The sequence below is a fragment of the Mustela putorius genome, unplaced genomic scaffold (assembly GCF_011764305.1).
Source record: "Mustela putorius furo isolate JIRA1106 unplaced genomic scaffold, ASM1176430v1.1 tig00003869_pilon_pilon_pilon, whole genome shotgun sequence".
Classification (NCBI taxonomy): Eukaryota; Metazoa; Chordata; class Mammalia; order Carnivora; family Mustelidae; genus Mustela; species Mustela putorius.
Window position 1 is genome coordinate 33,558,635 of NW_025422021.1, and position 27,948 is coordinate 33,586,582.

At 56.6% G+C, this 27,948-nt stretch overlaps 1 protein-coding gene across 2 annotated transcripts in view; it reads right to left on the bottom strand.

The window, feature by feature from the left end:
- Nucleotides 1–7,056: 7,056 nt before the first annotated feature.
- Nucleotides 7,057–27,948, bottom strand: part of MLPH (melanophilin) — a 43,092-nt gene continuing 22,200 nt past the window's right edge. The window contains exons 5-16 of one of the 2 annotated variants that reach the window (XM_004743680.3): nt 27,527–27,565; nt 26,066–26,169; nt 24,776–24,892; nt 23,449–23,644; nt 21,043–21,188; nt 16,986–17,171; nt 16,538–16,693; nt 15,005–15,097; nt 14,309–14,380; nt 12,675–12,732; nt 10,530–10,630; nt 7,057–8,806 (exon numbers count right to left, since the gene is read on the bottom strand). In XM_004743680.3, the coding sequence (XP_004743737.1) occupies nt 8,780–8,806; nt 10,530–10,630; nt 12,675–12,732; nt 14,309–14,380; nt 15,005–15,097; nt 16,538–16,693; nt 16,986–17,171; nt 21,043–21,188; nt 23,449–23,644; nt 24,776–24,892; nt 26,066–26,169; nt 27,527–27,565 (1,295 nt within the window). In that variant the 3' untranslated portion in view covers nt 7,057–8,779. The remainder of the gene's footprint in view (nt 8,807–10,529; nt 10,631–12,674; nt 12,733–14,308; nt 14,381–15,004; nt 15,098–16,537; nt 16,694–16,985; nt 17,172–21,042; nt 21,189–23,448; nt 23,645–24,775; nt 24,893–26,065; nt 26,170–27,526; nt 27,566–27,948) is intronic. The other variant, XM_013051834.2, reaches the window with a different exon arrangement.

The window sequence follows — 27,948 nt, forward strand, 5'->3', positions numbered from 1 at the left end:
GCACGTGCACATGTATGTGTGTAGGTGTGTGTATGTGCACATGTAAGCATGTACGTACATATGTATTTGTCCATGTGTACATATGCATGTGTGCACATGCTTGTACTTAAGCACACAAGGTCAAGCGTACGTGTGTGCACGCACGTGCTTGTGAATGTGTCAGACAGTGAATCTTCCCCTTTCAGCTAAGTGGCTTTGTCCCAGTGTGGCATTGACCCCTTGCCACTGTGGGGGCCCTCCAGCAGGTGATGGCCAGCAGCGGGGCTGGGAGGCGGCATAGGCATTGCGGCTTGCTCCCACCTGCCCTCCTGTCCTTGAACTGCCCTGCACACAGAGTTCAAAGCCATCCACAGTCCCGGCCCCACCTGGGCACTCTGTGTTCTGTCAGGGGTCGGCAGATCTTATCAGTTCTGTGGGCTGGCATCTCTGCTGCGGCCACAGGTGACCTGGCCATGACCGTGGGTGGCTGGGCTCCAGTAGGAACTCTAACAAAACTGGCTGTGGGCTGGACTGAGCCCCTGGGCGGCAGTCAGCTTCCCCCTGTATTTCCAGCAGGCAGATAACTCATTGCAGGTGTGGCTCCTGAACTGTAGAGGGGGGCCCTCAGACCCTGGTGGAGAGACCACAGTCTGGTTTCCGTAGTCCAAATGCAGGACACTGTGGCGACCCATGTGTGGGATCAATGTCCTGCTGCTAGTCAAGTGGAGGGCTTCTGCTCTCCATCCGGCAGCCCCACCCAAGCACCTGGGAGGCTCACAGCCCTGTGCATGCTGTCTCTTTGGGTCTGCAACTATGAACTATGACCACTGCAGGGGACAGTCAGGACTGGGACTGCAGAGGCCACTGGGGGTTCACGGTTACAAGGGACACCTCAGAGAGTCCACGAGGGCATGGCTGCCCTGGAGCCTCCCCTGGCCCTGTCCTTCCTGAGGCTGGGTCTTGGGGTCTCCATTGTCCTGCAGGAAAGTGTCACGAGTCCCACACACTCTCTCTCTCACTTGGGCCAGTTTGAGTGGGTTCTGCTCCTTGCAATGAAAGGAGCCCCACATTGAAGAGATCCTCCTGAGGGACTCACCCCTCCTTGTTCTTCATGTTGGCATGATCAAGGGGATCCCACTTTTCGGAGCAAACTGACTGCTTTTGAGATCTTTGAACTTTTACCTCTAACAAGGTGGATGTCCGGGAACATGCAGCAAGAAACATGATGATGGGTGGCTGTTTTGGGGCCTAGATTTGGGACCATAATGGTGCAATGGGTCAAATAGTGTCCCTTCAAAATTCATGTCCACCAGGGACCTCAGGATGCTACCTTATTTGGAAATAGGGTTTTTGCGGATGTAATCAAATTAAGATGATGTCATGCTGGAGTAAGGTGGGCCCTGAATGCAGTCACTGGGGTCCTTCTAAGAAGAGGACATACATATGGAGACACACTTGGGGAATGTGTTGTGAGGACAGAGTTAGAGATGGGAGTGACGTGGTCACAAGCCCAGGTGGCAGCAGCCACCAGGAGCTGGGGCAGAGGAGGACATGGCTTCTCCCTTGGAGCTTCTGGAAGGAACCAGCACTGTGAGCACCTTGAACTTGGACTTCCAGCCTCCCAAGCTGGGAGAGAGACCATCTCAGCTTGTCCTCGGGCAGAGGATGACATGGCTTCTCTCTTGGAGCTTCCAGAAGGAACCAGCACTGCGAGCACCTTGAGCTTGGACTTCCAGCCTCTCAAGCCAGGAGAGAGTCCATCTCAGCTGTCCTCAGCCACCTGGCTCGTACACTGTGTGAAGCAGCTCCAGGAGACAGAAGCAGTGCTCCATAAGTGTCAAGAGTGACTGATGAAATACTTCTTCCTGGTGCTTATTTCTAGAAGCAGCTAGTCCTGTGGCTTTGGCCTATGTGTCTTAAACATGGGGTCCTTCTGGAGGCCCAGACAGACATGCACAGTCTGATGGGAAAGAGGTGGCCTCGGGGACAGGGAGTCACCAGAGTCTGAGCAGCAGGGTGGCCGTGGTGGTTGGTTGGGGGTGGGTTTTCCGTCGGCAACCAAGCTGCTTCTGATATAGAAGGCTTCTGAAAATCCAAACTCTTTTTTTGAACATTTTTAAATTTAAAATCAATTTAATTCACATGTAGTGTATTATTAGCTTCAGAGGTAGACGTCAGGGATTCATCAGGAGCGTATAACACCCAGTGCTCCTTCCATCACTTTTGCCCCTGCCTGCCCATCCCCCAGTGACCCCCTCCCCCCGCCTCCTCTTCAGCAACCCTCAGTTTGTTCTCAAGAGCTAAGAGTTTCTTATGGTTTGTCTCCCTCTCTTGTTTCATCTTATTTTATTTTTCCTTCTCTTCTATGTTCCTGTGTTTTGTTTCTTAAATTCCACATATGAATGAAACCATATGATAATTGTCTTTCTCTGGCTGGCTTATTTCACTCAGCATAATCCCCTCTAGTTCCATCCATGTCATTGCAAATTGTAAGATTTCATTCTTTTTGATGGCCGAGTAATATTCCAGTGTGTGTGTGTGTGTGTGTGTGTGTGTGTGTGTGTGTGTGTGTATACCATATCTTCTTTATCTATTCATCCATTGATGAACATCTAGGCTCTTTCCATAGTTTGGCTATTGTGGACATTGCTGCTATAAACATTTGGATGCACGTGCCCCTTCAGATCACTATATTTGTATCTCTAGGGTAAATAACCAGTAGTGCAATTGCTAGTTTGTAGGGTAGCTCTATTTTCAACTTTTTGAGGAACCTCCATGCTGTTTTCCAGAGTGGCCGCACCACCTTGCATTCCCACCAATATTATAAAAGGGTTCCCCTTTCTCCGCAACCTCACCACCATATACTTTTTCCTGACTTCTTAAATTTAGCCATTCTGACTGGTGTGAGGTGCTATCTCATTGTGATTTTGATTTGTATTTCTCTGACTCCAAGTGGTGTCAAGCATTTTTTCCTGTGTCTGTCAGCCATGTGTATGTCTTCTTAGGAGAAATGTCTGTTCATATCTTCTGCCCACTGCAAATCCAAATTCTTGAGAACATTTTAAAGGACTCCTCTTTTAGTCAGAAAGTTGTTTCTCAAGTATGTGTCATGTAGGAAGCAAAGTCCCCGAGAATGTGTCATGTGGGAAGCAAAGTGCCCGAGAGCTGAGATCAAGTTTTAGTGAGAGATGAGCAGTAGTGGGAGCATCTTCCTGCCCCAAGGGGCAGTGACTCTGGGAACCTGGCATCATATTGTGATCAACGGAAATGGTGTTCTCCAAGGTTTATACATGACTCCCACCCAAAGGGTTTCTAAGTTTCCAGTGTGGAAACTATTAGACCAGCTCTTATGTGGGAACTGTGCATGAGTCAGTTTTCTCCAGAGAATTGGCACCAATAGTGTGTGTGTGTGTGTCTGTGTGTGTCTGTATAGAGATGTAAGAAACTGGTTCATGTGATTGTGGGGCTGGCAAGTCTGAAATCTACAAGGCAGGATGACAGGCTGGGGACCCAGGAAAGAGATAAGGTTGTAGCTGGAGTTGAAAGGCAGTCCTCGGGCAGAATTCCCCCTTGGGAGAATTTTCTCCCCGAAGCCCTTCACCTGATTAGATGAGGCCCACCTACACTACAGAGGAGAATCTCTTTTATCGTAAGGCCGCTAATTGTAAATGTTAATCACACTTAAAAAACATTGTCACAGCAACATCTAGACTTGTGTTTGGTCAAACATCAGGGCACCATGACCTAGTCAAGCTGGTACATAAATTTGACCATCACAGACTGCTGTGTTTGCAGGGATGTAGTCAAATGCTCCGTTCTCCAGTACGACCCTTGCCTTGGGATTCTGAGCGAGTCTCTCTCTGGGTGGACTTCACTGGGGGCAACTGCAGGGGAATCTGGGCAGCAGGAGGGAGTAAAGTCTTCTTTCTGGAGCTGGCTCTTTCCTGAGAAGCCACAGCTGTGGGGTAACATCCGGGGCGGGCTTCACCTCCTTGCCAGGGAAGTCACCTGCAGTTTTAAATTGAACGTGAACATCCAGATGGATGTCTGGAGGGACGGGCATGCTTGCTGGATGAGAGATGATGCTGACTGTTCTTAATGCCTTAGCTGGTCTCCATTTTCTGTTTTCTAACCAACAAAACACATAGACAGCTCATAGGTCATAATAACTCTGTGCAAAAACAGCTCTGATGTTATGGGCTTTGCGGGCCTGCTTACTGGTCCCACGGCTGGCCCGCGCGCTGGATGCCAAGAGCCTGGGGATCAGAAAGCAAGCGCAAAAGAGTTTTAGCGTGGCTTTGGGGTGGGTTATCCGGCCCCTGTGAAGTGGGTGTTTCCACTCCATGCTGCAGAGACCTACAGATTTGTGCCTTGCTCTGTCACTGTGGTGGAAGAACCCTGACCCCCTGGAGTGCTGTGGGTGCCTGGGCCTGGACCACAATGGGTCAGACACGAGGTGACCTGGGCAGAGTGCCTCTGGCTGCATTGCTCCAAGCTCACTTGAGACTCCGAGAGATCTTGAGGAGGTCTGTGCTTCCAGCTCCTCATGACGTTTTCCTCTTTTATTTATTTATTTTTTTTATTCCCAAGGAAGCCCTCCCCTGAGCCAGGGACATAACCTCGGCATGTGAGCAGTTGTGTGAGCCCTGGAAAGGCCGGCACAGAGTGGGTGGTTTGGGGGCCCTTTGAAATTATGACCATCACAGCCCTGGGGAGCCTCTCCTCTCTCTGCCTGGGGAACGCTGATCACATGCATGCCTTGGGCTCTCCACAGGCCACTGCCTTGGGGAAGATGGTCACTCATGCCCAACAGCCCCCTGAATACTGGCAGCACAGTGGCTCTGTGTCCATTTCTGGGTGGAACCCCGACTGCTGAGGACCCCACAGGTGTGGGATTTTCCTGTGCTCAGGCCTCCAAGTTACCGCTTGGCGAGGTCACATGCGCACAGCCTTTGTTCCTGAAGCTTTCTGCTATGTCAGCACAGGCTGGGCTCTGGGGTGTCTGGCCAGGGCCACTCCGTGCCTTGAGCCCCCATCTCTCTTCTCTAAACTGGTGGAACCGGAGGTTTACTTGCCCAAAACGGGTGTTCGGGCCTTGATGGGGGCAGGAAGGGCTAAGTCTGCTACTGGGTGAGGAAGGACAGGCACCGGGGGGTGGGGTGTCCATGGGGCCCTGGGGCCAGGAGGGCAGGGGCAGCGTGGCTGTGCTGTAGGACAGGGCAGAGAGGGAGGCCGGCTGCCCGAGCTCGCTGCTACGCTCAGAAGTGAAGTGTGTGCTGGGGACTGGGGCTCCCGGGGAGGTGGGGCAGGAGGCTGCTCCCCTGCGAGGGTGCAGAGCTCCTTCTGCCGGCTCTGTGCTCTCTTTGAGGGACTGCATGGGGGGTTTCACTCCATCAGCTGTGGATTAGAATGGGTTTCCCCACTTAGCTGGAGCGGGCTGCACGGGGTCTCCCCAGACTCTCCTCCTAGCTCCTGGAACCTGAGAATGCCACCTTATTTGGGAAAAAGGTCCTTGTAATTAGGGGAAGGATCTCCAGATGAGAAGACCACGCTGGGTGATCGAGATGGGTCCTACCTGCAATGACAAGCATCCCCGTGAGAGGAGGGTGGAGCGAGACCGGAGACCGACACAGAGGGCCCTGTGAGGACGCAGCTGCTGGCTCGGGACGGCGGGAGCCCCCGAGGCTGGAAAGGGCAGAGAAGGGAGTCTGTCCTGGAGCTTCTGGAGGGAGCGGGCCCTGTGGACACAGATTCAGGACTTCCGGCCTCCAGCACAGAGAGTCAACCTCTGGTCTGAAGCAGCCCAGACTGTGATGACTGGTTAGAGCAGCCTCGGGGCCCGTCGAGATCCGGGTTGGCTGCCATCACTACCCAAGCTGTAATGTCTTCAGTGTTTGCCTGGACTGTGCGCTAATGTGGGGCGACAGGCCTCTCTCCGAACACGCAGGGGGCAGGCAGTGCAGGGGTGGAGGGTGGCCGAGAGCGCAGGTGGCTGGGCGGCGCTGGTGGGGGCAGACTCGGGAGAGGCTGGTGTGCTGCCCTTGCTCTCGCCAGCCCTGCTGCAGAAGTCGGGGACAGAGGCCAGGAGTCACCATTCCCCCGGTGGGTGTTGGACGGTAAATACTCAGCTCTTGTTGTAGCACAAAAACAACACGGACAACAAGGAAGCTCATGGATATGGCCAGACCGGCAGATCCAGGCCTTCACACGGGGTGGGTGTCCTCAGGGGGAGCAGGAGCAGGGGGCTTTGGAGAAAAGAGGCGGGGCTGGCCTGCCTTGGATGAAGTCCCTCAAACCGACAGGCCTCTCAAGGTTCCCAGGGGCTTGTTGGGAAGGCCAGAGGATCTGGGCAGTGGGGCGCATGGTGGCCCTCCTGACGCCCTGGGCTGCCCCGGGCGCATGGTGGCCCTCCTAACGCCCTGGGCTGCCCCACAGGACAGTAGCTGGAGTGACCAGAGCTCCCCGGGGTTGCGAGTTCATAAGTCACAGCCAAGGTCACCAACATGTGTGCGCGCAGACAGTACCGAGCCACGTAACGGTCGGAGACTCGGCAGCTGACGTGTCTATGAGCAGCAATATTCAGATGTCATGGGAAAGAACCGTGTGGAAATTCCACAGGCCCAGGTTCTCCTGACAGAGTGTGGGGTGAAGGAGAGGAATACGGGGAGGCTGGAGTGCACACAAGTGGGCACAGTGAGCGGCGGGGTGGGGGGGGGTGTGAGGCGAGACCCGTTCAGCTGGAGGGGCGGCGTGGAGATGCTAGGGGAGGTGGTGGCTGGTCGCGGGTGCGGTACTGGCTACACTTCCAGTGCCCAGGTGACCAAAGGCAGGGAGCTCAGGGGGCATGGAAAGGCGCTGCGGCATCCAGGGGGCTTGAGGGACCCATGCAGGGGGCGGGGAAAGAGACTTGGTCCCGGGCAACCTCGCTGAGGACACGCCAGATCAGCATGAATCCCGGGGCCTCCCGCATTGTTGGGGTGCTCTGCGGGACCGCCGAGGGCAAGAATGCCTGCTTCACCTGACGGGCACAGGGACAATTCACAGACCCAAGAAGGCCACTCTGGCAGAAGAGACTGGTACGTTTGAGTTTGAAGTTGTCAGCACTCAAATTAGCAGTGGAGGAATGCGGCTAATGAGGGGCTGGGGTACAGGCAAGTAGGATGGGGGACCCACTGTCTCATTCCATCAACACTCAGGGACACACCAGGGCCATCGGGCTGTCTCTCTGACTCCTGTGAACTCACAGTGACTTTAGCTTACTTTGGGAATAAGGAGAGGTGTGCCAAAAAAGAAACTGATCCCCTTTCATTTGTAGGAACCTTTCCATCACTGAGCAGTGAGTCAGGAGCTATATATTTCAGCAGCTTCCATCCCAGGAAGGGGCATCAGATCCGTCTTTTCTACAGGTCCAGCACAATCTGTAGCCTGGTTGTTCGGATCGATCCAGAAGCTGATTCCTGAACCCCGTGGGCCAGCCCAGGAACAGCGTCTCCTCTGCGGCGGCTGTGTTTAGGGCTCAGTGAACGTGCCAAGCTTGCGGTCCAGGGTCTGCGTGGTGGTGGGGTGGGGCTCTGTCCAGCGTCAGGGCAGAAGACGGGCTCGCTAGCTAAGGCTTGGGGCACCACTTCTCCATCTGCTTCCGGTTCCCATTTCATTTGAACACAAACACCAGGCAGTTTAAGAGAGAAACGTCAAAGCTGGCTCAAAGTCACTTTAGAAAGTAACAGAGGATCACATGGTGGCTTCTCGCTGCAGGAGAGGAGCCTCACACTCAGGGCTGTGTCCTCCTCTACAAAATGGGCCTAAATTTAATCCAAGGATTAAACACATGAGTCCCTGTGAAGCATGTACCGCTGCTCAGTTTTGGGGGGGGGGGTGTTTCCAATTACAGTTACTGCTCCAAGGCAGCCCCAAGGGTCGCAGCGGGCTCCTCTGAAAACTGGAGAAGCCACATAGACACCCAGATGTGACAGTGAATGCCAGACTGTCCCAGATGGAGAAGGACTTTGAGCTCAGCACAGTATGGATGGCAGGTGGCTGGAGGTGGCCGGCAGGCATCCCTGACTGCCCCTGGCCCTCTGTCCTGCTGGATGTCACCGTAGCAGTGGCAGCCCTGGGCCAGCCCCAACCTCTCGCCCACCTGCCCAGGGCTCCAGCATCTGCCTCTCCCACAGGTCCTCTGCATCTGCCCTGGACATAGGTCAAAGGCCCACCTGCTGCCCCATGCTCGGGCTGCCCTTGACCACAGCGTAATTTCTCCCAGTCTGTGAACCACAGGGGACCCACAGAATAGCTGTGAGGGGCTCGGTGAGGCCAGCTGGCCATGAGTTCAGTCATTCATCTTGATACCCGATTTCCTTGAATGCGTGCACACACACAGAAACACACAGAGTGCCTGACTGTGCTCTGACACCGCGTGGGGAACACACAGAGGGTGCAGCACCGAGCCAGCAGGGAAAGGGCTAAAAGATCACACCGAGAACATTCTTCTGGGTGTCCTTCAAAAAGTTTAACACCGTCCTAAGGGAAAAACATGTCAGCTTAGATGTTTCTCATGGATCAGAGCAGGCCAGCAAGGGTGGGGGCAGAGGTTGTCCATGAACGTGAGTGAGGAGCCGAGGGTCTGGGAAAGCTGTCCCCTCACAGATGGAGTTCCCTTGTGGACGGTGTTGTGTCCTGTCTCTCCTGGACCATGTCCACCACGGAGCACGGGGAAGACGGAGGGACGGGATGGTGAGGCAGAGGGGAAGTGAGGGCAGGGCCCTGTGTTGCTCCATCTTGTTCCAACAAACCTCCCCCTTCAGGGCTGGTGGGTCATCACAGGTTTCTGTGGAGCACAAATATACACAGCACATAGTTGTGCACAGACGGGTGTGCACACAGACATATATGTGGGCATGCACACACAGATAAATGAGTGTGCACATGCACAGGCATGTACACATGCACAGAGACACACGTGGGCATACACACACAGACATGGGGCACACACACAGATGTACATGTGTGCACACACAGGAGTACACACAGCAACACGAACATATGAGTGTATGCACATGCACAGACACATGGGCATGCACAAACAGAGGTACACATGTTGCACACACAGGAGTGCACACAGCAACACAGACATGAGTGTGTGCACATGCACAGACACATGGGCACGCACACAGACATATGAGGGTGCACACACAGGAGTGTACACACACACAGACATACGTGGACATGCACACGCAGACAGGAGTGTGTCCACACATGCAAACACAAGTGGGCCCGTACACAGACATATGAGTGTGTATACATACGAGGGTGCACACACGCAGACACGGGCACACAAACACAGACGTACACTTGTACACACACATACACATGAATGCACACAGCAACACAGACACATGTACATAGAAGGTGCTGGTCAGTCACCATGGGGCTTCTGCATAGTGTCTCTGCCTCTGCTCCCCCAGCTGTGACGCTGGGTCAGCGGCACCTGCCCCTCATCAGAGGGGGCGTATAGATAGAAAGTATCTGAAAATTTAAAGCTCTGAAACCCATGGAGGTATTTTCGAACTTGAAAGCATTTAGACTTTCAAGTCCCTGTTGGTCAGTTTCTTACTAATGGTCACCAGCCCTCTGTCAGGCCCGCAGGCACCTCTACCCTTTCCCAGCAACCCCTACACATGTCCTTGTCCCCTTGTTGGGGTGACCTAAAGACAGCGAGCCACCCCTCCCCGTCTGCCAGTACAAGCTCACACAGTTAGGAATAGCCTTTCCCCACCTTTGTGCGTCCCTAGTGTGAGATGCTTGGAAACCCTTTTAAAAATGGAGTTTGAGGAAAGAATACAGCGCCTGTGGGAGTGGACAGCCACTGCGGGGGCACAGGGCATTCGGGCCTTGACTGCAGCCACCGGCCCCAAGTCATTAAGGCCATCCACAGGACATGGGCATGACCTCGAGGTCCCCAGAGATGACCTCTTCTGAGCTGTCACAGAGCCACATGTGTGAGGTGCTGTTGGACAGGTGGTGTCCACGCAGGGCAGCAGGAGCCTTCCTGGGTTCTCATGAGGGGCTGCCAGCCCAGGTGTTCTGCAGAGCGCTCTCTCCCATGGCCCCTGGGAACAGCCTTGACCCCAATATCTGCACAGATGGTTTGCTGAATGAGATTTACTGCACGGGTGAGCTGCTGGGGCTGAGGAGTGTGTCCTCACTGCCTCGGGTGCTGTCCCCTCCCCTGTGTCCTCTCTCTCAAGGACGGTCCCCTCCCCTGAGTGTCCTCACTGTCTTGTGGGCGGTCCCCTCCCCTGAGTGTACTCTCTCTGTCACGGAGGGTCCCCTTCCCCAAGTCGAGACTCAGCCCAGGGTAAGTGGAGCCCATATCACTGGTATATTCTGGCATCTTTAAGAAACGTTTTCAATTTTTCTTTAAATCTTTGGTTGATTTCACTGTTAGCTTCGCCCATTTTCTCTGCTCTGGAGTCCTAACGCCAGCACGGAGACTGGAGAAGGGGCCCCGGGGCTTTCAAGACGCCTCCGGAGGGAGGAGACAGGCTTACCGCAAAGCTGTGGTTGGCCACCCCCTTCCTGCTGTTGGGGTTTCTCTGTGTCAGGGACCCGCGGTACGCCGACTGCCGATGAAAGGAGATCCCGTCTTTACCTTCAGGGAGCGCAGGAGAAAACACACAGTTTAGTGCTATTCTTTCTCCCTTGCCTTGGAGCGAGCGTTAAAACCCGATCTCACGGCGGTGGCAGAAATGCTCCCTCGAATGAAACGCAGAACGCTACGGCATTTCCTTCAGTTCTGTGACGTGCCATGGGCCTGGGGGGGGTGTGCTCCTCAGAACAGAGGGTGCCCCCCCCAGGGGTTCAGTCATGTAGAGGGGCATTTGGTTTCCCATCCTAGTCAGCTGTTTGTGAGCCACAGGTGAGCAAACCCTGGGTGCGGGCAGCCAGTGGCCTTCCTCCTCTAGCAGGTGTCGGGGGGCCACCTGACATGTACCTGCTCCTCGGGGCGGGGGTGCAGGGGGTGCTGGGCTGCATCTCCTCTGCCCAGCCCCATGTTCTGCGACATCTAGGCAGCCTGACCTCAGCCGCCGCGGACAGGTTTACTCCATGGAAACTGGCAGAGGCCACCAAGGAGGGCTGACGGTCGCATTTACGCAGGGGGGCTGGCAAACGAGCTCGGGGTTCCTTTTTGGGTGGAGAACGTGTTGCCAGGATTTGCTACGTGTTCCTGCTCCCAGACCAAACTCTACGGAGGGAACTGCTCACCCAGAGATCCCAGCCATGCGGCAGTGAATCCTTCTGATGTGGGGATGGATGTCTGGCCCACAGCTGAGAGCCACTCCGCCGAGACTGGCTGTGGTGGCAGGAGCAGCGTGTGGGGACCAGCAGCCACAGCCGGGCTGTTCAGCCCCTGGGAAGCCTGCCAGCTCCAGGGGAACTGGGACCAGGTGAGCGGCCTCTGACCGACACCAGGCGCTCACCTGGGCTCCTCCCGCTCAACTGGGAGCCCTCACTTGGGTGGGAGCCGTGGCACTTGCTGGAAGCTCCCCCTGGTGCTGGTGCATGTGCTCCAGGAGCCTCCTCCCGGCCCTTGGCAGGTGGCCTCATGGCTCTGAGTGGGGGCTTTACCTCAGAGGGTCTCAGGACCTGCCCTGTCTGCGGCCTGACCTGCCTGGCTACAGGGAGCTCTGGGGTGCAGAGAGGCAGCTGCACGGAGGAGAGCTGGGCACAAACAGGGATGTGCAGAGACCTGCTCTGAGGAGGTGGTGGAGAAACTCCTGGGGTGGGGGAGACAATGCACTTGGCCTCGGAGGGCAGAGGTGGGTAGGAAAGGGAGTGAGGAGGGCTCTGGGCAGAAGGCTCAGCCCAGGCAAAGGTACGGAGGTGTGTGTGTGCACAGAGCGATCAATGCCCACAGGTGCCTGTGAGTGTGTCTTTTTCACTCAGGGCTCCTTTATGGGCCGGAAGGTGAGAGTCTAGAAGGGCTGTGCTAAGAAATCCCACTCATTCTGCCAGCCGGTGGGAGCCAACGATTGTTCGGGAGCAGAAGAGGAACACAGAGGGAGCTGCGCGCTGGGACCGTGGCTGTGGGCAGAGCTGTAACGAGGGGGTTGTGAGGGCAGCTCAGACGTAGGGACAGAGGAGATGCCATGGTGGCTCAGAGGCCTGGAGGCCTGGAATTCCTGCGAGGGGACTAAACCCTGACCGGGAAAGGAGGCTGCTTCCCTCTGGTGACCCATGGTCGGGCTGCAAGGGGAGCAACGCACCAGCACACGATTCCCTGGCAGCCTGGCCGAGCACCACGGGAAAGGCAACCGGGCCTTCCCTCCCATTCACCCTGAGCGAAGCTGATGTCCTTGTTGCTACTGAGACATCAAGGGAAGCTAAGTCGTGTTCTGTGCCTTGCCTGAGAGGGTCGGGAGCTGCTGAAGCCAGAGAGCCACTTACGACCCAAAACATGGAGAACACCAGCGTCACCTCCTCTGTGTCCTCAGTGCAGAGAATTCCAGAACACCCAGCCACCGCAGTGCTTCCTGCCGGTGGCCGTGGTGGCTCGGGGAGGGCCCTTCAGGCTCCGGGGCAGGAGACGCTGTGTCGTGGGGATGACCCAGAAGCGCAGAACCCCGACTGGCCACTCCCACACCCTCCAGCTCGTTTCCCAGCCTGTGGGGATGAGGGAAGCCGCTAACTCTTACCTTGGCTTTTCGGGGAATTAGTGAACTTCCTTCTGAGAAGATAGGGCGCCACTGTCATCTAGAAGAAAGAAGACGTCTCTGGGCATCATGAATTGCTGTCATTCTTAGCAACACGGGGAGCGAACTTGGGACTTCCCACGATTCTTCCAGATTCTAGTGAATTCTGTCCGCTGCCTTCTGTTCTTTGGCAATATTGGGACTTTTATCAATATTAAAATGCACGGTATCAATAAATGAAACACCAAATAACAGAGCATAAAAGAGACACTTACCTTTGTGAGCAGTGGGCGGGAGGGCAGGGAGCACACATTTCAGCCCCACGGACCTGGGTTCAAGTCCAGGCACCACCCACCCACCCTCATGATGTGGACGACTGTGTGTCCTCTCTGAACTCATCTGAAAAATGAGGCAGTAGCCCCCTCCTGTGGCTAGCGGGAGACTACCCGCTCCTCACATGCTCCCAAATCCCATGGCTGCTGGTCCCCATGCCTTCCCGTCACCCTCACTCCCGCTGACTGCCTCTCCGCGATGGGATTGTCCTCTCCCTGTTCTGCCTTGCTGGGCATGAGCAGGTGGCCTCACTCCCCTGGAAATCTTCCCACGTCTGGCCTGGTATTCTGCCTGGCAGGTGTGGGGGATGCACCTGGAAGCCTGCTGGAGAGGCCTCCAGGGCTGGGCTTCCCTGAGCCCATCAGTAAGCTCCAGGGCCTCCAGAAGAGGGTGGGAGGTCAGGGCCCGGGGGCCCGGGCTGAGACTCCTCCATCATTTATCCTGTCATTTATGGTCTGCGTGATCTCAGTCAAGGACGTGAACTTCTCTGGGCTTTGGTCTTCTCACTGGGACAACAGGGTTAACCGCAATGCTTCCTCACCAGGTACGTAAACCTCAGATGCAAGGAGCCTTCAGAAAAGCACAGTTTTTAACTCTAAAGAGCTACCAGTGTCACTGTCACGACACACAGAAGTGCTGCGTGTTCACTGTGGCTCCGAGGGGACATCAGGCAGCAGGCAGGACTGGGAACAGACGCCACTCTTTCGGGGGCACTGGGGAGGGCGCCTCCAACTGCACCCCCAACCACACGGCCTATACCTTGGAGATGCCCTGCACGCTGTGAGCGGGGCCACCGTCTCCCACACCCCGGGCCCCGTAACACCGCATGCACGCTGGCTCCTGATGCTTCCACAGCTGGCCCCCACGTCCCCCTGGTGAGCCTGTCCCCAGGCCTCTGGAGCCTGCCAGCCCGCACGGGCCAGGGAGAAGAGCCCAGAACGGACTTATCCATGACTGATGGCATTGGAGGGGGGTCCATGCAGCCTCCTTGCCCCATACAAGACAACGCCCGGGGCGTCACTGGGAGCCACAGATACCTTGCGTGGGGTCTGCCGAGGTGGAAGGCTTGCTGGCCTCCTCCCGTCAGTCCCACCTTCCCGCTCCTCATCTGGGTTTTCCCGGATTTCCCCAACCAATGCTCTGACACCAAGTCTGTCCCTGTGTGTGCCTCTGGGGAAGCCGCCCTGCGGGGCAGGCCGAACTGCAAGGTGTGCCGGGGTCAGCCCCACTGACACGTGTCAGCTCCCTGCTTGCTGTGCTGCCAGAGAGTGGCCCCGATCTCTTCCTCCTGGAACGACACATACCTCCTCCATGGGGTCTGCGTTCGGATCCTTAGGATTCCGGTCCAGTCTCTCAGCAAGCCGGGGAAGAAATATCTGGGGACAATGAAAAGGCCTGTACCTAACGGTGGCTTGTTTGACGCCTGCCCCAGGAGGACCAGCGGGACAGGGGCACGGCCTTTCTCCGTAAACATGGGGCCAGGTGCTCAGGGACGGCCCGTCAGCCCCCAGCTCACCAGCCCAGTGGCCTGGGCTGCCAGGTACAGCCCAGTAACACACAGGACAGCCCGTTAGCTTTGACATTCAGAAACAACGAATACGGTTTATAAGTCGGCTCCAAGCATCGCAGGGGATATACTCATACTCGAAAGTGACGCATCATTTATCTGAAGTTCGAATGTCCTGTGTACCTCCTGCAGCCAGACCTGGGGCTCCCCCGGGACCACCCTGTGTTTGCCTGCCACGTTGCCCCACCGGTGTGACCAGCTCTGGGGACCCCAGCTTGACTCTGGGCAGATGAGTGTTGGTCCCAGACCTACTGTGGAGGGTGGGGGGCAGCCCCCTCCCTGCTGTCCCCAGGGAATCTGTTCCAGTCACACTCAGCCAGGCTGGCAGGGTGGGAAGGGAGGGGGCCAGTCAGCCTGTTGGTTTCAGGCCCCCGGGGGTGGCTCTGGCCGGGGCTCTGGGCACAAAGCCAGGCGCCGGGCTTCCTGGACTCACCGGCAGGTTAGATTTCCTCCGGGGCTTTCCCGAAGGCTTCACGGTGAGCCCTGCAGCCTGCAAGGCGGCAATCTTGGACTTGATGTTGGAGACCTGGCAGGAAAAAGGACAGACACACGGACGTCACTCTGATACACCAGCTTGACGTCACAGTCCAGGAAGAGTAGCCTCCCATTCACCAGCTTTCTTACAGTCCCCTTAAGATGGGGTCCCAACAGATGCGATTCCTGGGGGCCCATTTTCATGTATCTTCATGGTTGTCGAGGAGGGGGCTCCTTCAAGGGTCACCCCCATGCAGGAGGAGGGGGGCTCTGTACATTTTCAGGCACTTTGGGAAATCTGGCTCCCCCCAGGGATGGCAGGAGGGGCAGTGACAGCGGACAGTGTCACCACAGCTCTAAGAGACAGGCCTACACTATGGGCAAAGGCTTGACTGGCCTCTGGCAGAGCCTGCCTTCCTGACATCATTTTAAATGGGCCCCCAACCCTGGCTCCCACAGTAGCCAAAGGAAATTTCTGGAAACAGAATCAAGGCCCCATCACCCCTATTCTGGTCCCTCCAACGGCTCTCTGGACTCTGCCCTCCTCTTGCAGCAGTCTCCTACCCTCTCCTCCTCACTCCTTCTGCCCCAGGCTCAGGGTTTCACTGCTCCTTCCTGAACATGCCAAGTTCAAGACCACCCCAGGACCTCCACACATGTGTGCTGCCTTCTTCTTGCAATATTCCTTGCTGAGCAGCCCACCTGGGGGCTCCTCCAAGCCACCCTCACTTCCTCCCTGCACGGCTGGCTTCAAGAACCGATCTTTGGTCATTGGCTTGGCCTCTATCTCCTTCCACGAAAGCAGAAACTCCATGAAGGCAAGGCTCCATCAAAGAGTGCAACAGCTGTGCCTTTGTGCCTTGCTATTTTCAGGAGTTTGAAAATCATTTTCTAAGCAAGAAGGAATAAACTAATGCAAAGTCCTCGGGGTGGCTTGTCCCCAACACACACAGCTCTGGAGACACGCTCCTTACTCCTGGTGGGCACCTGCTGATGAGCAGAAGTGAGAAAGGGCCGTGGGTGCGGACTCCCCCTGCAGCCCGAGGGGCAGACCCTCTTTTCTCTGGGGGACACCGGGGGAGGGCAGAGCAGAGCTCAGTCATCTTGGCTGTCCCTGAGAGACCCTGGCAGTGTCCTTCGACCTTTGTTGGCTCCTGGCGCTTGAGTCCTGGACCCACACTTGGACTCACAGGATGACCTTTGGGTCAGAGTCTGCTCCGGACCTCAGGGTTGTCCTAAAACTGGAGCCTGCTTCTGGAGAAGGCCCCTCCTCCTGGGATATGGAGGGGTAAGTGTCAGCATCATTCCTGTAGGGCTGAACACCCTGCTTGCCTCTCCCCAAGGTAAATGGGATGAAAACAGGGGTGGTGGTATGGGCAATCCCCACAGAAACCCCAAGCTCCTGTTCTGGAGCTTTGGTGCACTGTCCACAGCTGCCAGAATCCCACCACGATTCCGCCTGGAGACCCCCTGCCCCTGGGACTGGTGTTACCTCACTCTCCACCTGATGAACCTCTGAGGCTGTGACAGCCACTCTGTCCTCCAGCTCCAGCAGCTCCTTGTCTGTGGTCCTGCTGGGCTGCACAAGGTCCTGAGGGTCCCCGGGGATGGTTTCCTGTCTGTACGTCTGGCCCACAGCCCCGCTCACCTGGGAGGGGGAAGCATGGAGCGTGACGACCAGCAGGAGAGACGGCAGGGCGCTCCCCAAGATGGGCCCATCCTACGGCATTCTTTCCTCTGAACTTGGGGCTGGGTGACTAGCTGGCTGGCTGGGGGCTAAGCCTCCCATGCAGCTCTTGTTGGGGCCCAGGGCCCCCCAGAGCTTGGCTGGCTGCCTGGGGTGGGCAAGGGGCTAAGTCACAAGCTCTTGCCTCCTGGCCCGGGAGTCAAGAGCTCTTGCCTCTTCCCAGGTCCTGCTGAGCCCAGTCAGGTGGCCTCACCTCCAGGCCTGCCCCCGGGAGGTCCCTGATGGAGGGGCTCCTGTCCAGTTCTGCTTCTTCCTCCTTGCTCCCCTCCTCCTCGGACGAGGCTCCTTGGTCACTTATGTGGCTGGTCAGCTCCTCCAGCTTCCTCCTGAGGGTCTCCTCTTCTCTGTCCGCATCTGTGGGCTCGCAGCCTGGGAGACACTGAGACAACCAAACAGACTGGGATTCAGCTGGTCATCTGTGTGCACTGTGCTCAGAGACAGGACTCTGGGGGATGTCTCCATTACTCGCCCCCAGTGCCTGTGCTGGGGCCAGTCCTGGCCCTCGTGAACCAGGGTCTATAGGGTGGGGCACTCCTGTGATCCTGTCGCCACCCAGGCCAAAGATCCACCATTCATGACCAAGACACTGAGCTTTCCTTTGGGGACACTTTTACCATGGGAGGACAGTTCTTCCCTCCGACCCTAAATGGGATCCCCAAGATGAGGGAGTGGCCGGCAGACAGAGCCCACTCTCACCAGCAGGAATCTGGGGCCCATCTCCGCAGAAGCACTAAATTCCCAAGAACTGGAAGGAAAGCTAAGGCCACCATCCATAACGGGACCTGGGAAGGGGAGCGTGAGGCCCGTTTTGACACTGAGAGTTCTAGAACACCAAGTAAAATCTGGGAGTGGCACCACAAGAGAGGGCAAGGGGTGAGCAAGAAGATTGACAAATTCAGCAAGTGAGGCAGCTGGATCTGAAAGGTATGACGTGTCACTACCGTAAGGGAGCTGTGGTCACCGCCACTCCTGGTTGGCACAGGAAGGCGCTAATTCATTATGCCAGGCTGCTCGAACTAAAAGTCATTAGCTGGCAAGAGCCTCGGGTCGCTCTGGGCCAGGAGGCACCAGCTAACAGCCTCAAGTGACTAAAAGTACAACTTCCTCCTCTCCTGAGTCACCAGAGTCTATTAGCGCCCAGACCAGACCCGAGAAAATCAATCCTTCCTTTCCTCCAAGCCCGGCAGGTGCATCCTTCCTGCCATTATCTCCTCGGGAGCTCACCCTGTTTGCAAAGGGAAATGCTCAGCGACATGAGCGACAGGATGAGTTTGCTTTGTTCGGTAGGTAATTGGTTTGATCTTCACATCACCGAGGGCTTTGAGTGGGCAAAGCTGCCCAAAGAAGAATACAAAAGCTGAGAAACGTCACCGTCACTGCTGGGTGAGGACTTGGAGCGACTGCCACTGCCGGTAACCGAGCCGCCGTCTGGCTGCCTGGGCTGGAGAGGTGGGATCGATACCCGGCTGAGAGTGTGCACAGACTGCTTCTGTCTTCCGGGGACACATGGCCGGCACAAAAGACCCCACCCCCTCACCGAGAAGAAGAGGGTGACCCACCGGTGCCTGACACAGCTGCTGTCAAATGTCACTTCCAGATTGAAAAAAAGAAAATCACCCTGAGACAAGGAACTGGGGTTTTTGTTCTCATCTGGGGCTGGAGGAGAGACAAGAGCTGAGGGGTGACAGTGATGAGGGAGCACGAGGCTGGCTGAAGACAAAGCAAAAGCTGGCGCCTTGCACCCCTTCTCCATCCGCTCCCCCTCAGTCATATGTGTAGCATCCCTCAGGCAGCCCTGACTGCCATGAACAATAAGCAAATAATTAACTTGCAGAGCTCACAATCCTGCAAGACAGGAGTCTCCCTTGGCTTACAAATGTCCTAAATCTCATTAACAAGGATGACTGATGGCAGGATTGTGACATCCCACCAAAAAGTCTCCCAACTATCTTAATGTTAATGGCTGGTCTAAAGACAACATAGATCCAGCCACAAGGGCAAGGCCTCCGGTAGGCCTGGGACATCCTGGCACCTTGTAGGCCCTCTTTAACATATGAAAACTCCGTTGAAACCTCCCTTCCCCTCCCCTTCCCCCAATGGCAAGGTATAGAACCTGCCATCCCTCACAACCCTTGGCAGCCCCTCTTCCTGCCCATGTGGCTTTGCCACACAGGAAGGTCCCTGCCTTGGCCTCGCCGCCCCTCCACTACCCTCCCCTAGCCCTGCTGGGGGCTGACCCCTGGTCTGATCAAAGGTTACTTTCCTGTGTGGTGTTTTCCTCACTCTTCCGTAAAAGAGAGTCCAGGCCCCAAGAAGTGAGAGCCACTCTGGGTGGAGAATGCTGGACGGCTTTCACTGCAGACCTTCTCAGGGTCTTTCACACCCTGCTGTGCTCAGGGCAGAGGGAGAGCACCCTTCTTCCAGAGGCAGAGGGTGGGCACAGAGAACCTCTAGCCCATGGCTGTGGGAAGCTTCTGGGTAGCGCTCCAGGAAAGAGAGTCAGCTGTGCCTCAGGGCACGGACTCTGGAGAGGGAGAGACTTCACATTTCTGTTCCGATGACATTAGCCCAATTTTAAAACAAAAAACATGCACCGATTCCTCAGAAGCATGCGAAGAAGTGCTCCTTCTACAAGTCTGCTGCTTTTTTCTGGCAGATCCCATTTCCCGAGGCTTGGACAGAGGATCAAGGTTGGAAGAGCCTCTCACCTTTTCTGCATCAGCTGAGATTTGGGAGGGCTGGCACCCCACCCGCCCAGTGGGGGTCCCGTCCCCATGCTGGCACCTCTGCTGCTGGGGACAGAGGGTTTAGCAAAGTCTGGGTCCCACTGAGTGGGTCCCACTGGGTAGCTCCATTAGTCACCAAGGGCCAGGGATGGTGCTGCTAGAGTGACAGCCAGGAGTTTTAGGGGGTGTGTGGGCTGGGGCTGTGTCAGATGAAGCTCCTCCTGGGTTGTCAGAGTGCGCACAAGGCTAAGGGGCGGGGGAAGGCCCTAGCTCCCTGCAGAGTGGCCCCTCCCACCTGCATCTAGAAGAGGGCCAAGCACAGCCGCATGGGTCCCAGCTGCTTTCCGCCTTTTCTGAACATGCTCAATATCAGTCATTCCTTCCACCTGACAGCCTGAGCTCCATCCCTGGGTCACCCTGAAGGGAGAATCCCCAGGGGCACCTCCCACCCTTCAAGTCTCCCTGGGGGGGAGGGTCCCAGGAGGAACTCTGAGCCACATACTAGAGCCTGGGTCAGTCCTCGCTCCTGAACACATGCCTGAGACCAGCCGTGGCTGAGCTGCCTCTGGGATTCCATCCAGAGCAGGGCTCTCCTCTTGATGTCCTGCCTCTCTCTGGCTGCTCACTAACAAAAGGCCCTAATCCCAAGATCTCCTCTGTAGGAGTTGGGCCTTGCCAGGGTCTCTATGAGTCTGCATCAGCCTATGGTCAGGCTGTCCTCGTATAAAGTGTGGTGGCCTTTCCTCCCATAAAATGTATTTGCTCAGATCTGACTCTGCTGTCTGTAAGTGGGACCATGGTTTAAATTCAGGGAAGGGAACCCGGGATACTCAGAGGAATCTTGTGATTTATGTCATAAATCAGGGTCTACAACGTGAGTGAGTCTCCCTCATTTAACAGGTGTTTTGTATGTCAAATTAAATTTTCTTAAAACCTGCGGAACATCTACTAAAGGCATACCCTGGTGGAGTATTTGCTCCTCTTGTAAATGACAGAATGCTTGATGGGGCGTAAACTAAGTATCTGCTTCCAGAGGAACCAAGCACTGACACAGGCCATAGTACGGATCCTGAGACCGTGACTCCGTGGGCAGGAAGCCAGGCACGCACATCAAGCGGTGAACGCTCCCGTCTGGATGCAATGCCCACGGCGGAGACGGGAAGCAGGCCGGTGGCCGCCTCAGCTGGAGGGAGCGGATGGGGAGCGACGGCTCACGGGATCGGCTTCCCTCTGGGGCGGTGACGTTTTGGGACCGACAGAGGGGACGGCTGCACCAGGTTGTGAACGCACTGAGTGCAGTGAACATGAGCTTCAGGACGGTGAATTCTACATTATGTGGATTTCATGTCAACAGGACAGCGGACATTTGGATGATACCGCTCGCACGTCTCTGCTACACAGCCTGGGCAAACGTGCGGCTTGAAAGCACTGAAAGCTTTGATTTCTCCAAAGCAGCTTGGCATGAAGGTTAAAAAATCTCCATCCAAAGCATCAGCAGGAAGGAAAGTTTTGCAGGTGCCTTACCTGACTCTGGGACGGGGTGTGGCCTCCTCCTCCGCATGGGTGGAAGGCAGCGTGGGGAGCCCCGGGGCTCTCGCCATCGTCCTCCGAGGTGTCCATTTCGGCCAGATACTGGGAGGGGAGCCGCTCACTCCTGGTGATGCTCTTCCCTTTGGAGTGAGAGTGGGATCGCATTATCCAGAGCAAAAAGTTGGAAGCCAGTGCACACGCTTTTCCCAGTAAAGAAAATGAGAGATGACAGAAACCGAAGACATGATTTCAGCCCCCCGAGGTGAGGAAGCAGAGAACCTTAGATCAAGGTCAGAGCGGAGCGGATCCCAAACCCTCACACGGGACCTTCAGGAAACAGGATCCTGCCCGGAACTCTCAGTGGGGCCAGAGGAGCAGAGACCACATCAGCCGGGTGACCACAGTACACGAAATTCCACCACTTGAAACTGTGTGCCCAGAGCGTGGCTGATGTGGGGCCCAGGCAGCGTCCGTGAGTGGTGGGGGCTCTGGAAAGTCTGTCCATGCTGGTCCCTGAGGGCTATTTCTCGCATCTGTGTGTGGGCACGGATCACCTCCAGCATGCCCAAAAATGCTCATCCTGTGCTCCAGATTGGGGGGAACTACTGTCCCCCCAAGGCCTCACCGCAAGGCCCCTCCCTAGGGCTCCAGACCCCTCCCTGGGAGGTGGAGTCAGAGGAAGAGGTGGCCAGGGCTGGCTGCATGGGAGTCACTGTGCATGGCCGCTACTGTCCTCCATAGGCACTAGGCCCCACTGGCTCAGTGAGTCCTGCCAACAGGTGAACGAGCTTGGGAGAGGGCCCTAAGCTCCAGGGAGACTGCAACCCCGTGCCCCGCTGGCTTCAGCTTGGGAGACCGCATGCTGGGGACACAGTCTGGCAGTGCCCGAACTCCCTCCCATACGGACAGGATGGAGATCCGCTGTTTTAAGTCGCTACATTTGTGACACTACAATCTTGTTTAGTGGCTACAACGGTATCGCACGCCAGGCATGAGCCCTCTTCACAGGGAGGAGAAACTGAGTCACAATGGCTAAGCTGGTGGAACAAGCGGCTTGCCCCGTTCCACCCAGCCTCAGACGATGCCCCTGCGTGTCGGGAGCATGTCCCCTGAGATACTCCCCGTTCCAGGGATGAAGTGAAACTGCTGGTTGGTCAGAAACATGGTCTCCCTCAGCTTCTCCCCCCCTGCCTGCCACCCCGTCGGTGTCCTCACCATGGGGGGTTCATGGAGTCTGTGACGTCCCCGTCCCTGTCCCCGTCCACCCCCATCCTATGACCTGTTCAATGCAGATTCATTTATTCACTGTTCAGCGGGAAGTAAAGCCCCCATGTTCCTCCCCAAATGCCTCCAGCACCCTAATCAGCCTGTGGACCATGAGATTATGTTCCCTATAATATAATGAAAAGGAAAAATGGAAAGGGGAACCAATTTCCTGGCAGGAGGTGTCTTAACCACATTTCCCGGCAGCTGGCCCCACGCGGCGGCCACGTGGGAGGGGACGGGCCGGGCTGCCTCTGTGATCTCATCTGCTCCTGCATTAGGGTGTCTGAACTCCTGAACCCATACTCCCACAGGGCACAGGAAAAGACAGCAATTCAGGATTTCATTATGAAGCGCGCTGTCTGACAACAGAATTCAACTAAGCAAGTCTAGTTCTCAGCACTTGCAGACCTCACGATTCGTAGCTGGGGGCTGGTGGTGGACCAGGGGGAAGCAGTGCCCAAACGGGACCTGCATTGTCCGTTCCCAAGAGTACCATCCATTCCCAAGTGCACTGTGCATCCCCAAGAGTACCATCCTCCTCCAAGTGTACTATCCATTCCCAAATGCACCATCTGTCCCCAAGTGCGCCATCCATCCCCAAATGTACTATCCATCCCCAAGTGCACTGTCTGTCCCCAAGGGCGCCATCTGTTCCCAAATGTACCATCCATCCCCAAGTACGCCATCTGTCCTCAAGTGCACCATCCATTCCAAACGCGCCATCCGTCCCCAAGAGTACTGTCCATCCCCAGGTGCAGTGTCAGTCCCCAGGCTTGGACCTGACCTGTCCTTTGGTCAGGATGGATGGTCCAGGTGACCAGTGACCCTAATCATTGCAGGGACACCTGCCTGTCTCTACCCCAAGCCAGCTCAGTACCCTCCCTACAGCTGATAACAAGCTATGTGACCAGCTGAGCTGTTGATACTGGGACTTCTGAGTGTCAGGACGGCAGCGCCCAGCCTGGGGGTGGGGGGGAGCGGGTGGGGAGTGGTGTCTACCAGGACCAGACATGCCAGACAAGGCGGTGAAGGAAGGGGTTGCTATCAATCGGCTGGTGTGTCTGCACAAATCAGGGAAGTGGGTGGGTTTTCTGCTGACCCCTTCCCCAATGCAGAGCCCATCAAGGGACCTACCAGCTGCAGCAGCAGTCCCCAGGGCTGTCCTGCGGGACTCTCCAGGGACGCAGAGCTCAGTGAGGGTGTCCTGTCCCGCAGGGGAGAGGCTGTCCGTCTGCTCTTCTGGAGGGGGGTGGCATCCAGGGGCAACCATGGCCTCTGGGGAGGCGTCCTTGGCACAGGGTTCATCCGTGAAGGTTTGAGCACACGGGACCTGAAGGGTGCGTGAGGTTTTACTAGGAAGGGCAGCTCCCTGGCACGGGGGTCTTTCCATCCTAGTCTGAGGGTTTCCAGACCTCACGGGAGCAAACGCTAGGCACTCCCTGCTCTGGCCCCTTGCAACTCAGGTCCCTTTATTTGCAGAAATCCTGCAGAGAACCATTTACTGCCCACTCTGTATCATGTGTCCGTGGAAGGATGGGGGGCTCTCGAGACCCTGGGCCACTCACTGTACAAGGGAACACATCTGACAGCTCAGGGCTCTGACCCACCTAGAGCCTGAGGCCCCAAGGAGGCGGGTGGGGGAGCTATTATCTGGGCGGTGGGGGGGGGATGTGTTGTTCTAACTGCATACACCTTAATACTCCCGGAAAGGTGAGCGGGAGCATGGCAGGACCCCTGGGGGCCCCTCGGCTGCAGCCCCAGCCCCTCCTCCTCTACCCTTCCTCTGGCTGGCAGAAGCTTCTCTCTGTTGTGCCCTTGCCCCCAAGGATACAAGGTACTGAGGGTGTCTGGAAGTCACATGCTCCAGCTCCTTTCCAGCTTGAGGGGGCAGGGAGGAAGCGGTCCTCAGGGCCCGGAGACCACAGGAAGCAGAGGCCACAGGGGCTGGTCTTGCAGCTGGAGTGGGACTTGTTATCCAAAGACCTCTGTGGTGCCGGCTTGCTGCCCTGCTGTCCTCTCCCCTGAAGCAGTCTGCGGATCAGCCCAGGCAGACACAGCCCCGCCCAGCTTGGGCCTGGAACTGCTGGATGGATGCCCAGGCACCTATCAGGCCCTGAGTCCAGGACAGACAGCATTCCTCTGGCCTGCTCCCCTGACAAGCAGCCCATCCAAATTCCCGGGGCCCCTCATTCGTCCAGCCTTGGTTCCCCTCCTGCACTCCACTTTTCCAAGGGGCCAGCCCTGTTTCTGCAAAGATGGGGTTGTGAAGCTTCTGGATCCTGTGGGATCCCAGATCCTCAGCACCCCAACTCCCTCCCCCCTCCCCCCAGCCCATCAGGCCCATCAGGCCTCCTATGGCCATCGGACTCCTTCCCAGAGTGCCGTCCCCCACCTGGGGCCCGAGCACCTGTCGCTCAGGTTATCCTGGGAAGGACGGGGGCAGAAACGAGAGCCCACTGACCTGCAGGCTGTCCATGGCTGCTGGCACTGGGGACGAATCTGGGGGGTGACTGCCAGACCAAGTTGAGTCGTCAGAGTCAGCCTCAAAGTCCAAGTCGTGAATGGAGAGACGCTTTTTCTTAGGTGCAGATGTGGGCAAGAGGAGCAGAGTCAGGGTCAGCTGGATGGCAAGGACCTGAGACCCTCTGCCCTGGGCAGGGTGAGCGCCCTCAGGGGCACCCTCACCTCCCACCCTAGACACAAACCTGAAGGAGCTCAAGGCAGCACCTCGGAATGCCCTGCAAGGTCTGCCTCTTTAGCCTCTCTTAGAGGAGCGGAAGGAAACACCTGCTGGACCCAAGGGGCCCAAGGCTGCTCCGATGTGCCGAGGACACGGCAGCCTCGGGGTGGGGGGCGGGGAGCACAGGCAGGCTCATCTGGGGCTCACAGATACTTCTTTCCCTTGAGAGGTGGGGGACGGATAGTTCAGGCAGGTGAGGGGCACCCCTGCAAGGTCCCAGAGGTGGGGGAGAACTCCAAGTTGTCCAGATGAACAGCACCCACCTACTGAAATCCTCCCTCACGCTAATCTTGATGCTTTAACGGCATGATATATGGAATATTCCAGACACTGGTTAGTATTTAAGCTCTCTGAGTGGCACGTCTACAATTTTCTCCCCGTAGACTGGCCAGACCTGGCCAGAACTGAATGTCATGGATCCTGGTCTCCTCTCGGTGTCTCCAGCTAAACTCCTTGTCTCCCCCGCCCCAAAAGGCTCCCCTTCTGTCATTCCCCTCTCCAATCTCCAGAAACCCCGGGGGGTACTCCGTTTGTCTGTCACCAAAAACATGTTATGAAATAAGTGAAGATGGAAATGAACCTAAAAGCAAGGCTTATGGCTGGCTGTAAAAAAAGTAAAATGTTCAGAGGGGAGTCAAAGAGGTTCTCTTCCCTGAAGGATACCAAAGCCACCTGGCAAGACAGCAGGGTCCCCTCTGCGACCCCTGCCTGCCCTCACAACCTCAGAGCCTGCTCCTGGGACCCAGACCGGACAGGTCGGGTGGGCTTCCCGAGGGCTCTGTCCGCCCCATAGTTTGCTCTGGGGTTTCTTATGGTGAGACCACGTGCTGAAGGCATGATCCCGTTTGGTGCTCGGTGTCTCAGACACTCTCCGGGCACGGCCAGGGAGGTAGGGTCTCTGTGCTCATGCTACGGTAACCGGTAAAGTCAAGGAGAACACTGAGGTTTTTAGGACATCAGAACCCCAGGCTCCAGCTGGGGGAGCCGTGGGGGTGACCGGGGAAGACTTACTTTGCTGCCAATGGGCTGGGCCTGGGCTGCTGTGTCCAGTTCCCCATCCTCATCTGTCTGCTCACTATCTCCACTTCCCTCGCCAGCGCTTGCGTCAGGCCCACCTGCAACAGATGCACACATGATTCAACCCGGGGAGAGAGATTGGGGGCCACCCATTCATCCACCCAACCCCCCACCCACCACCCATCTACCTACCCACTCCCATCCACCCACCTACCAGTCCATCCAACCAGCCCGACCATCTACAACCCATCCACTCACCCACCTATCTGCCCACCCACCTGCTGACCTACAACTCATCCAGCCACCACCCATTCATCCACTTTCCATCCAACTATCCGTCCATCCACTCATTCATGCATTCTGCAAAAACGTGTCCACCTATCCACCCACCATGACACATCCAGGCAAAACCATCTGCTGGCCTTCCAAAGACCTATCCAAGCATCAGTTAGACTTGGTCTGAACCCCAGAAGAAAACGACTACTCTGCATCAGTTTTGTCAGGGATCATGCCAACGGGCATTTGTCCTCCATTCAGGGACTCCTTCTCGGGTAATCCACATCCCTGGCCTTGTGGTTGGGTGAAGGAGGCTGAGAGCAAAATCACGTTTTCTCAAACAGTCATTTCATGAGTTTATCTGCAGTCTGCAGACATAGCTTGGAAGGAGGTGAGCCTCAGCCCCAGGGCGCCCACCCCTCCTCCACCCTCTAGGCTCCCTGCCTCACCTGAGCACCTGGGCAGCCCCATCACAGCCTCTTCCCTCTGCTTCCCCACTCACACTAACCTGGCCCCTGTTTTCCTTTAGGTCTCCAGACCTCCAGGAAATGAGCTCTGGGGTTTTAGAGCATGGATCGTCGACCTTCCCTCAAGGGCCATGAGGACATTCCTGCACTGGGGGCACGTGAGCTGTGGGGCTGGGTCCACACGGGCTGCCCCTGCACACCCCCCAGCCCTCACTCCCTGTACCTTTGGGTCAGGGGAGGTCTCGAGTGTGAACGAGCCGGGCATTTACTGTACTTGAGAGTGCCCTGTGCAGCGGGCCCCCACACTAGGACCCATGCACCGGGCAGACAGGCTGATTATTTTCATTCTCTGGACTGTGAATCTTGAGGAGACTTACCCCAAACCACCAGACAGAAGACACTGAGCTGAGCTCTGCCTGCGTGGAGGGAATGTGCGCATGGCTCCCACAGGCCTGGGGCACACACGTGTGTCTGTGTGTGTGCATATGTATGCGGGTGTGGCCCGTCAGCATGGAGCTGCCCCCAGAACTGAACAGGAACAGGAGCTCTGCGCCCCTTTTGGTCACTGACTCCTTACATCTCTCTCTCCACTTGGGATGAGGGTTTAGCAAACCCGAAAGACGGTCCCTGATCCTGACACGGAAGATAGTTCTCAGCCGCTCTCACAGGGAGGAGGGAAACATCACAAGCCCTACGAGCTCCGAGGACTTACTGTGGATGTCAGGCGAGCCTCGCGCTCTGTCAGGTAAACCTGGAACCAAAGGAAAGGCGCTGGGAAGAAAGACATCCCCCGAGACCGCGTGTTTTAGCTCCGGTTTCCTCTCATTTCCTTCTCGGACCTGGGACGGCCGTCTCCGGTAGCATCCGCCCGTCCTGCTGCGGGGGCCTTGGGAAACGCTCCGGTTGCTCTGCAGGTTTACCGGGAGAACCCCCTGCACCCCCATCCCCCACCCTAGCTGACCAGTCTGCGTTTGGCCCTGGCCCACCAGGCCTCAGAACAGTAACTTCAATCATTTCTATTTTTTCAGTTTGACTACTTGAAAACACACACACGACTTTTCTTCCCCGCACCTTCTGTGACTCAGTGAACTGTGCTCCCAGGTGCCCCTGGGGGAGAATCCAGCCTGGGCATCA